Source organism: Salvelinus alpinus, chromosome 18 (genome assembly GCF_045679555.1).
Source record: "Salvelinus alpinus chromosome 18, SLU_Salpinus.1, whole genome shotgun sequence".
In the NCBI taxonomy this organism is placed as follows: Eukaryota; Metazoa; Chordata; class Actinopteri; order Salmoniformes; family Salmonidae; genus Salvelinus; species Salvelinus alpinus.
Window position 1 is genome coordinate 48,739,521 of NC_092103.1, and position 12,253 is coordinate 48,751,773.

The following is a 12,253-nucleotide window of genomic DNA, read 5'->3' on the forward strand; positions in this document are numbered from 1 at the left end:
TGCGTGAATCAGGCCTTCATGGTCGAATTGCTGCAAAGAAACCACTACTAAAAGGACACCAATAATAAGAAGAGACTTGCTTGGGCCAAGAAACACGAGCAATGGACATTAGACCGGTGGAAATCTGTCCTTTGGTCTGGAGAGTCCAAATTTGAGATTTTTGGTTCCAACTGCCGTGTCTTTGTGAGACGCAGAGTAGGTGAACGGATGATCTCCACATATGTGGTTCCCACCGTGAAGCATGGAGGAGGAGGTGTGATGGTGTGGGGGTGCTTTGCTGGTGACACTGTCAGTGATTTATTTAGAATTCAAGGCACACTTAACCAGCATGGCTACCACAGCATTCTGCAGCGATACGCCATCCCATCTGGTTTGCGCTTAGTGGGACCATTATTTGTTTTTCAACAGGACAATGACCCAAAACACACCTCCAGGTTGTGTATGGGCTATTTGAACAAGAAGGAGATTGATGGAGTGCTGCATCAGATGACCTTGCCTCCACAATCACCCGACCTCAACCCAATTCAGATGGTTTGGGATGAGTTGCACCACAGAGTGAAGGAAAAGCAGCCAACAAGTGCTCAGCATATGTGGGAACTCCTTCAAGACTATTGGAAAAGCATTCCAGGTGAAACTGGTTGAGAGAATACCAAGAGTGTGCAAAGCTGCCATCAAGGCAAATGGTGGCTACTTTGAAGAATCTACAATATAAAATATATTTAGATTTGTTTAACACTTTTTTGGGTTAATACATGATTCCATATGTGTTATTTCATAGTTTTGATGTCTTCACTATTATTCTACAATGTAGAAAGTAGTACAAAGAAAGAAAAACCCTTGAATGAGTAGGTGTGTCCACACTTTTGACTGGAACTGTATATGCTGTGTAATAAAGTGCAAGCAAAGCATTGTGTAGGCCTGTCTTCTCCTGTCTACTTGTCCAATCTCCCTGGGTGGCGATCTCTTTCCTGTCTTCTCCTGTCTACTTGTCCAGTCTCCCTGGGTGGCGATCTCTTTCCTGTCTCCTCCTGTCTGCTTGTCCAGTCTCCCTGGGTGGCGATCTCTTTCCTGTCTTCTCCTGTCTGCTTGTCCAGTCTCCCTGGGTGGCGATCTCTTTCCTGTCTCCTCCTGTCTGCTTGTCCAGTCTCCCTGGGTGGCGATCTCTTTCCTGTCTCCTCCTGTCTGCTTGTCCAGTCTCCCTGGGTGGCGATCTCTTTCCTGTCTTCTCCTGTCTGCTTGTCCAGTCTCCCTGGGTGGCGATCTCTTTCCTGTCTCCTCCTGTCTGCTTGTCCAGTCTCCCTGGGTGGCGATCTCTTTCCTGTCTTCTCCTGTCTGCTTGTCCAGTCTCCCTGGGTGGCGATCTCTTTCCTGTCTCTTCCTGTCTGCTTGTCCAGTCTCCCTGGGTGACGATCTCTTTCCTGTCTCCTCCTGTCTGCTTGTCCAGTCTCCCTGGGTGGCGATCTCTTTCCTGTCTCCTCCTGTCTGCTTGTCCAGTCTCCCTGGGTGGCGATCTCTTTCCTGTCTCCTCCTGTCTGCTTGTCCAGTCTCCCTGGGTGACGATCTCTTTCCTGTCTCCTCCTGTCTGCTTGTCCAGTCTCCCTGGGTGGCGATCTCTTTCCTGTCTCCTCCTGTCTGCTTGTCCAGTCTCCCTGGGTGGCAATCTCTTTCCTGTCTCCTCCTGTCTGCTTGTCCAGTCTCCCTGGGTGGCGATCTCTTTCCTGTCTTCTCCTGTCTGCTTGTCCAGTCTCCCTGGGTGGCGATCTCTTTCCTGTCTCCTCCTGTCTGCTTGTCCAGTCTCCCTGGGTGGCGATCTCTTTCCTGTCTCTTCCTGTCTGCTTGTCCAGTCTCCCTGGGTGACGATCTCTTTCCTGTCTCTTCCTGTCTGCTTGTCCAGTCTCCCTGGGTGGCGATCTCTTTCCTGTCTCTTCCTGTCTGCTTGTCCAGTCTCCCTGGGTGGCGATCTCTTTCCTGTCTTCTCCTGTCTGCTTGTCCAGTCTCCCTGGGTGGCGATCTCTTTTTGGTGATCAGTTGAATCTCTTGCCTCGTCTCTCCTGTCAGCTGCATATGAATCTCTGTCCTGTCTCTAACCTCACCACCACCACATTGCTGTATGGATTCTATCTCTAACCTGAACTCCTCCCCACGACAGGCCCACACAGATCCTAGATCCCAGACACACGTAGAGATGAGATGGTGAAGATAGGGTTTCACCCTAGGAAAAAGAATCCCCTTATCACAAGTTCAAATGTTAGATACTGCATGTCCTCTTGAATCTCACCTGAGCTTTTTCTCTTTCACTCTCTCTCTGTTAGTCTCTCTCTGTCTCTATAGCTCCCTTTCTTACACACACACACACACTTCACACACACACACACACTTCACACACACACACATCACATTTTTCTGAAATGAATGGGACTGGAGGAGAAACTGGATGTCTGGAGGGATCGTAAACATCCCATTGCAAATATGCAACAACAAAGTGGATAGGGTTTTGACCAGTTTATCTCCAGCTCCAATAGATTTCTGTAACGTTTGATAAATCATTTGAAGCCGTGTCTGTTTAGCAGTGTTTGAATGATGGCCAATGACTCATCAGAAGCAGATGGGTCTGATGATGAATTCCTGTGATTCTCCTGTAAAGGCTTCAGAAGGCTCATAGTTCCCCGTACGTCTTTTCACCAGTTGCACAAAGGAGCTATGATCATTTGAGGCATGAAGCTTAGAGAAAATGTTGCCGTTTTTAAGCTAATTTCCTGAAATTCTACACTTTTTGCCATGGGGCAGGGATTGTTTTAATGTTTTATAGCTCATCGCTTTTGTTAATATTTCTCCATGATGCTAAGAGAAAATGGTGCTGTTTTAAAGCAAATTTCCTCAAATTCTACACATTTTGCTATAATCTGGGATCTGGGGGCCCCTCAAGCACCAACCCCCCCTTCTGACTACGATCACCTGTTTGATCATAAAGTCGTATTTTCCAGGCATTGGAAGCTGGTGTCAACTGTTCAGATGTTAAATCCAAAAGGCATTTGAATGTTCAACTGTTCAGATGTTAAATCCAAAAAGCATTTGAATGTTCAACTGTTCTCTATTTCTAACATTATTCTCTCCATCACCACAGTCGATCGAAATCCTCTACCGACCAGACGGGTCATTCTCCGGGTCAGAACCTGGACGAGTCCCCTTACCTGGAGCTTTTCCTCCACGAGCTCCATGATGAGGAGCAACAGCACCCTCTGCAGGACAACCCACGACCCAACATACTGCTGCCTCGTCACTCCCACAGCCTGGAGCTGATGGACACGACGGACCGCAAGCTGAAGAAGAAACGACGCAACAAACAGAAGAAACACCAGAGAAACAGACAGTTTAATGACCTCTGGGTTCGCATCGAGGAGAGGTGAGAGAGGAGCAGTCGCTGTGTATTACTGTGTACCGTTAATAGTTCTTAAAGCCTTTAAGTATCAGAATTATACCAGAACAATGTGTACCGTTAATAGTTCTTAAAGCCTTTGAGTATCAGAATTCTACCAGAACAATGTGTACCGGTCCTGTGTGGCTTTGTTGATAACAGTGAGACGTCAGGTACCCAAAGTCGTGGGTTCAATTCCCACAGAGAACATGTACACATGTTAAATGTATGTACTCGCTGTATTGGGGCAACAGGTAGCCTAGGTGGTTAGAGTGTTCTAGCCAGTAACCGGAAAGGTTGCCAGATCGAATCCCTGAGCTGACAAGGTAAACATCTGTCGTTCTGCCCCTTGAACAAGGCAGTTAACCCACTGTTCCCTGGTAATCATTGTAATTAATAATTTGTTTTCTTAACTGACTTGCCTGGTTAAATTAAACATTTAATTAGAAGTCACTTTAGCTAAGAGCATCAGCTAAATGGTATATATTAAATGACTATGGGTGGTAGCTGGCATACCAGTAGTTTATAATGATGTATGGTTCCTAAGAATGGGAAGGGCTTGGAGAGAGAACTATTGAATTCACATGTCAGGTAAATGTCACGACAATCCAAGGGGTTAAGTACCAGGTAGGTATCACTTTCCTGCTCAAGTCTGGGCATTATACCTGCTCTGTCTACAGGATCTACCCTCTAACTGACACCTTCTGTTAGAGACCCTGCAGGCACAACCACCCATCGTATCACATCACAGCCGCCCCATGCCATACCTTTCCTCCTTCTAGACTGGTTCTCTACCGGGTTCAGTGTTTACGGATCCGAAAGGAAAGGAAATACGTTGTGTAAGGTTGTAGCTACCGGCAAGAGACCTTTGTGACGAAAATCTGATCCTCTTTTAAAAAAAATGTTTATTCTAATATGATCACAAAGAGAGTATTGTTGAGTTCGCCATGAAGAATACCCACACAATTGTTGCGTGGTTGATTCTCTGACGGACTGTTTGGTATATTTATAAACATAAGGCCAGTTTCCTAAACCTGGACTGAAAAGCATACTCAATGGAAATGTGAATTGAAAGGTCTTCTTAGTCCTGAAATGAAAATAACTTGGGATGTTTCTAAATACATTTCCCCCCGAAGTCAACTTCAGACGTTTGTATATTATGTCTGGGGGTGGGGGGGGGGGGGGTGGGGGGGGGGTGGGGGGGAAATTGTTTTAAAACGGTACATTATGGTTAATATTCAGGAAGGTAGCCTACTGAGTTTTCCTCTAAACAGAGCATTGTACAGTGTGTTTCCAGTGTCGGGGAGTACAGACGAAGGTCTCTCTGGTTGATTTGATGCGTGGCCACATGCAGACATGTCAGATCTGATTACACTTCACCCTCCTGAGTTCACTCTGCTTTGAAAACGCAGGTTCAACTAAAATAAACCTGAGATCCGTCCCATATGGAGCCCTATTCCCTATATAGTGCCCTACTTTTAAACCAGAGTGGGCCTGGAATGACCATAGGGCTCTGGTCAAAAGTAGTGCACTATATAGGGAATAGGGTTCCATAGGGCTCTGGTCAAAAGAAGTGCACTATATAGGGAATAGGGTTCCATAGGGCTCTGGTCAAAAGTAGTGCACTATATAGGGAATAGGGTTCCATAGGGCTCTGGTCTAAAGTAGTGCACTATATAGGGAATAGGGTTCCATAGGGCTCTGGTCTAAAGTAGTGCACTATATAGGGAATAGGGTTCCATAGGGCTCTGGTCTAAAGTAGTGCACTATATAGGGAATAGGGTTCCATAGGGCTCTGGTCAAAAGTAGTGCACTATATAGGGAATAGGGTTCCATAGGGCTCTGGTCTAAAGTAGTGCACTATAATAGGTAATAGGGTTCCATTTATGACGCGTACCCGTTTATAGGCTCAGTCAGTATTCCAGGCAATAAAACACAGCAGGAAAAAAAAAAATGCATAACTATTCTGAATGTACCTTTCTAAAATAAGCAGCAAATTCAGGGCTAGGTTATATCCAAGAGAGACAGCTGGCTCTGGTAGCCAAGGACAATCAATGAAAAGTCCATATTATTAACTACTAACATATGCCCAGTGATGAAAAGATAAATAACTCCTCTATATCTGACTGGGTGAATAACTCCTCTATATCTGACTGGGTAAATAACTCCTCTATACCTGACTGGGTAAATAACTCCTCTATATCTGACTGGGTAAATAACTCCTCTATATCTGACTGGGTAAATAACTATATCTGACTGGGTAAATAACTATATCTGACTGGGTAAATAACCCCTCTATATCTGACTGGGTAAATAACTCCTCTATATCTGACTGGGTAAATAACTCTTCTATATCTGACTGGGTAAATAACTCCTCTACATCTGACTGGGTAAATAACTCCTCTATATCTGACTGGGTAAATAACTCCTCTATATCTGACTGGGTAAATACCTCCTCTATATCTGACTGGGTAAATAACTCCTCTATATCTGACTGGGTAAATAACTCCTCTATATCTGACTGGGTAAATAACTCCTCTACATCTGACTGGGTAAATAACTCCTCTATATCTGACTGGGTGAATAACTCCTCTATATCTGACTGAATAAATAACTCCTCTATATCTGACTGGGTTAATAACTATATCTGACTGGGTAAATAACTCCTCTATATCTGACTGGGTAAATACCTCCTCTATATCTGACTGGGTAAATAACTCTTCTATATCTGACTGGGTAAATAACTCCTCTACATCTGACTGGGTAAATAACTCCTCTATATCTGACTGGGTAAATAACTCCTCTATATCTGACTGGGTAAATAACTCCTCTATATCTGACTGGGTAAATACCTCCTCTATATCTGACTGGGTAAATAACTCCTCTACATCTGACTGGGTAAATAACTCCTCTATATCTGACTGGGTAAATAACTCCTCTATATCTGACTGGGTAAATAACTCCTCTATATCTGACTGGGTAAATACCTCCTCTATATCTGACTGGGTAAATAACTCCTCTATATCTGACTGGGTAAATAACTCCTCTATATCTGACTGGGTAAATAACTCCTCTATATCTGACTGGGTGAATAACTCCTCTATATCTGACTGGGTAAATAACTCCTCTATATCTGACTGGGTAAATAACCCCTCTATATCTGACTGGTTAAATAACTCCTCTATATCTGACTCGGTAAATAACTCCTCTACATCTGACTGGGTAAATAACTCCTCTATATCTGACTGGGAAAATAACCCCTCTATATCTGACTGGGTAAATAACTCCTCTATATCTCACTGGGTAAATAACTCCTCTATATCTGACTAGGTAAATAACTTTATTTTGAGTTAATGTGGACACAGTAACTGAGACTTGAACACATGAACCAGGCCTCAAGCACTGGGATTCCACTTTAACCATAGGGACTCAACTCAAGTCTTTCTCTCTCTCTCTCTCTCTCGCTTGTTTTGTATGTAATGTATCTATGTAGTCTGAATTAGGAATTTACATGGCCAGATCATACTTCTATAATATTATTCTTATATATATGTTTATCATATTTAAAGGTTAATGAAGAAATACAAATGTGATGTGACTAAAATGACTAAATAACTAGACTAAATCATTATTCAAATGACATACAGTGGGGAGAACAAGTATTTGATACACTGCCGATTTTGCAGGTTTTCCTACTTACAAAGCATGTAGAGGTCTGTCATTTTTATCATAGGTACACTTCAATTGTGAGAGACGGAATCTAAAACAAAACTCCAGAAAATCACATTGTATGATTTTTAAGTAATTAATTTGCATTTTATTGAATGACATAAGTATTTGATACATCAGAAAAGCAGAACTTAATATTTGGTACAGAAACCTTTGTTTGCAATTACAGAGATCATATGTTTCCTGTAGTTCTTGACCAGGTTTGCACACACTGCAGCAGGGATTTTGGCCCACTCCTCCATACAGACCTTCTCCAGATCCTTCAGGTTTCGGGGCTGTCGCTGGGCAATACGGACTTTCAGCTCCCTCCAAAGATTTGCTATTGGGTTCAGGTCTGGAGACTGGCTAGGCCACTCCAGGACCTTGAGATGCTTCTTACGGAGCCACTCCTTAGTTGCCCTGGCTGTGTGTTTCGGGTCGTTGTCATGCTGGAAGACCCAGCCACGACCCATCTTCAATGCTCTTACTGAGGGAAGGAGGTTGTTGGCCAAGATCTCGCGATACATGGCCCCATCCATCCTCCCCTCACTACGGTGCAGTCGTCCTGTCCCCTTTGCAGAAAAGCATCCCCAAAGAATGATGTTTCCACCTCCATGCTTCACGGTTGGGATGGTGTTCTTGGGGTTGTATTCATCCTTCTTCTTCCTCCAAACACGGTGAGTGGAGTTTAGACCAAAAAGCTCTATTTTTGTGTCATCAGACCAAAATGACCTTCTCCCATTCCTCCTCTGGATCATCCAGATGGTCATTGGCAAACTTCAGACGGGCCTGGACATACGCTGGCTTGAGCAGGGGGACCTTGCGTGCGTTGCAGGATTTTAATCCATGACGGCGTAGTGTGTTACTAATGGTTTTCTTTGAGACTGTGGTCCCAGCTCTCTTCAGGTCATTGACCAGGTCCTGCCGTGTAGTTCTGGGCTGATCCCTCACCTTCCTCATGATCATTGATGCCCCACGAGGTGAGATCTTGCATGGAGCCCCAGACCGAGGGTGATTGCGCCAACAGTTGTTGCCTTCTCACCAAGCTGCTTGCCTATTGTCCTGTAGCCCATCCCAGCCTTGTGCAGGTCTACAATTTTATCCCTGATGTCCTTACACAGCTCTCTGGTCTTGGCCATTGTGGAGAGGTTGGAGTCTGTTTGATTGAGTGTGTGGACAGGTGTATTTTATACAGGTAACGAGTTCAAACAGGTGCAGTTAATACAGGTAATGAGTGGAGAACAGGAGGGCTTCTTAAAGAAAAACGAACAGGTCTGTGAGAGCCGGAATTCTTACTGGTTGGTAGGTGATCAAATACTTATGTCATGCAATAAAATGCAAATTAATTACTTAAAAATCATACAATGTGATTTTCTGGATTTTTGTTTTAGATTCCGTCTCTCACAGTTGAAGTGTACCTATGATAAAAATTACAGACCTCTACATGCTTTGTAAGTAGGAAAACCTGCAAAATCGGCAGTGTATCAAATACTTGTTCTCCCCACTGTAAATGTGACGAAGACATAATGATATTTAAATCAAAATTGCTAAGACTAGACTAAATAAAATAAAAATATATTTAGTTTTTATAATTTGTTTATTGAGGAAAGTCACGTTGAGATTACAGAATATTTGTTTCAAGGGAGAGTCTGAGACCGTGTGTTGGCAGGGAATGTGTGACACCTTCTCTCAACCCACAGACGGACATAACACACTGATTATTATCCAAGATGAAACTAACATGACATAACTCCTATCCAATCTAAATCTAACATGACATAACTCCTATCCAATCTAAATCTAACATGACATAACTCCTATCCAATCTAAATCTAACATGACATAACTCCTATCCAAGATGAATCTAACATAACATAACTCCTATCCAATTTTAATCTAACATGACATAACTCCTATCCAATCTTCATCTAACATAACATAACTCCTATCCAATTTTAATCTAACATGACATAACTCCTATCCAATCTTAATCTAACATAACATGACTCCTATCCAATTTTATTCTAACATAACATAACTCCTATCCAATCTTAATCTAACATAACATGACTCCTATCCAATCTTAATCTAACATGACATAACTCCTATCCAATCTTAATCTAACATGACATAACTCCTATCCAATCTTAATCTATCATAACATAACTCCTATCCAATCTTAATCTAACATGACATAACTCCTATCCAATCTTAATCTAACATGACATAACTCCTATCCAATCTTAATCTAACATAACATGACTCCTATCCAATCTTAATCTAACATAACATAACTCATATCCAATCTTAATCTAACATAACATGACTCCTATCCAATCTTAATCTAACATAACATAACTCATATCCAATCTTAATCTAACATGACATAACTCCTATCCAATCTTATTCTAACATGCAATCCTCTTGTCTCTGTTGTCTCTCAGCACCACAGTCCAGTCTCCTCCACCTCCGCTGGTGCGTGTCATCGACGGTTACGTCACCGTAGGGCCTCACCACCATGACCTGGAAAGAGGCCACGCCCACGGCCACGACAGAACCAATCACCGCAGGTGGTCGTCAGGCTGCTCCGCCTCCACGCCGCTGTCTGTCATCTGGTTACGGTTAACAGTGTTGGTTCACACCTGGACACTGGTAGTAGCTCTAGTCTAAAGTATGAGGTTGTTGGCTAAACTTTTGCACACAAACTGGGAGAAAAATCCTCATCAATCTATTTCAAAAACACTGTAATTCTGTATACTGTTAACAGTGTTGGGTGACATCTGGACTGCAGATCTAGTACAGAACGTTCCTGGTTCAAAACCCTCCTGCTCTCATCTGGACTGCAGATCTAGTACAGGAGGTTCCTGGTTCAAAACCCTCCTGCTCTCATCTGGACTGCAGATCTAGTACAGGAGGTTACTGGTTCAAAACCCTCCTGCTCTCATCTGGACTGCAGATCTAGTACAGGAGGTTACTGGTTCAAAACCCTCCTGCTCTCATCTGGACTGCAGATCTAATGCAGGAGGTTACTGGTTCAAAACCCTCCTGCTCTCATCTGGACTGCAGATCTAATGCAGGAGGTTACTGGTTCAAAACCCTCCTGCTCTCATCTGGACTGCAGATCTAATGCAGGAGGTTACTGGTTCAAAACCCTCCTGCTCTCATCTGGACTGCAGATCTAATGCAGGAGGTTACTGGTTCAAAACCCTCCTGCTCTCATCTGGACTCTAGTAGCAGATCTAGTACTATAATCAGTGTTGGTTCACATCTGGACTCTGCATAACTAGTGCAGGAGGTTACTGGTTCAAACCCTTCCTGCTCTTAAACTGGAAGGAAAGGAATCATCTTTTTCAACACACAATGAGGTGAATCCTAACTTCAAGGGAAAATCGGACATAAGTGGAAGTTCGCATTCGCTCAAATCAGTCTAAACTGGATCTTTTTACATTAAATTTAGTACTTTATTTTGACCAAAAAAAACAAATATATTATTAAGAACCCAGACAGCTCTTACTCTTCCTTTTCTTCCGACCCTCTTCATTTATTCTTCACTTTTTGAAGAATGTGTTTTGTATCGCGTAATACTGTGGGAATTGTATATATCTACATATTCTAGATTGTATTTTAGAAATATGAAATTGAAAATGGTTGAATGTGTTTTGTTTATTGTTGTTGTTTATAAATAGACACAGTGTATTTTTTGAGACTAAAGCTGATACTAACCATCATACCCTGTATTTGGTAGCCTGGTCCCATAGCCTGGTCCCATAGCCTGGTCCCATAGCCTGGTCCCATAGCCTGGTCCCATAGCCTGGTCCCATAGCCTGGTCCCATAGCCTGGACCCATAGCCTGGTCCCATAGCCTGGATCCATACCCTGGTCCCATAGCCTGGTCCCATACCCTGGTCCCATAGCCTGGTCCCATAGCCTGGTCCCATAGCCTGGTCCCATAGCCTGGTCCCATAGCCTGGACCCATAGCCTGGTCCCATAGCCTGGATCCATACCCTGGTCCCATAGCCTGGTCCCATAGCCTGGTCCCATAGCCTGGACCCATAGCCTGGTCCCATAGCCTGGTCCCATAGCCTGGTCACATACCCTGGTCCCATAGCCTTGTCCATACCCTGGTCCCATACCCTGGTCCCATACCCTGGTCCCATAGCCTTGTCCCATACCCTGGTCCCATACCCTGGTCCCATAGCCTGGTCCCATAGCCTGGTCCCATAGCCTGGTCCCATAGCCTGGTCCCATACCCTGGTCCCATAGCCTGGTCCCATAGCCTGGTCCCATACCCTGGTCCCATAGCCTGGTCCCATAGCCTGGTCCCATACCCTGGTCCCATACCCTGGTCCCATACCCTGGTCCCATAGCCTGGTCCCATAGCCTGGTCCCATAGCCTGGTCCCATACCCTGGTCCCATAGCCTGGTCCCATAGCCTGGTCCCATAGCCTGGATCCATACCCTGGTCCCATAGCCTGGTCCCATACCCTGGTCCCATAGCCTGGACCCATAGCCTGGTCCCATAGCCTGGTCCCATAGCCTGGTCACATACCCTGGTCCCATAGCCTTGTCCCATACCCTGGTCCCATACCCTGGTCCCATACCCTGGTCCCATAGCCTTGTCCCATACCCTGGTCCCATACCCTGGTCCCATAGCCTGGTCCCATAGCCTGGTCCCATAGCCTGGTCCCATAGCCTGGTCCCATACCCTGGTCCCATAGCCTGGTCCCATAGCCTGGTCCCATACCCTGGTCCCATAGCCTGGTCCCATAGCCTGGTCCCATACCCTGGTCCCATACCCTGGTCCCATAGCCTGGTCCCATAGCCTGGTCCCATACCCTGGTCCCATAGCCTGGTCCCATAGCCTGGTCCCATAGCCTGGTCCCATACCCTGGTCCCATACCCTGGTCCCATAGCCTGGTCCCATAGCCTGGTCCCATACCCTTGTCCCATACCCTGGTCCCATAGCCTGGTCCCATAGCCTGGTCCCATAGCCTGGTCCCATAGCCTGGTCCCATACCCTGGTCCCATACCCTGGTCCCATAGCCTGGTCCCATACCCTGGTCCCATAGCCTGGTCCCATAGCCTGGTCCCATAGCCTGGTCCCATACCCTGGTCCCATAGCCTGGACC

The 12,253-nt window shown here is 44.9% G+C and overlaps 1 protein-coding gene across 1 annotated transcript in view; it reads left to right on the plus strand.

The window, feature by feature from the left end:
- The window catches only part of LOC139544426 (metalloprotease TIKI1-like), a 149,949-nt gene extending 138,895 nt beyond the window's left edge, over positions 1 to 11,054 (plus strand). Inside the window, exons 6-7 of the mRNA XM_071351498.1 lie at positions 3,125 to 3,403; positions 9,568 to 11,054. Coding sequence (XP_071207599.1) covers positions 3,125 to 3,403; positions 9,568 to 9,793 — 505 coding nt within the window. The 3' untranslated portion in view covers positions 9,794 to 11,054. The remainder of the gene's footprint in view (positions 1 to 3,124; positions 3,404 to 9,567) is intronic.
- The last annotated feature ends 1,199 nt before the right edge of the window (positions 11,055 to 12,253 follow it).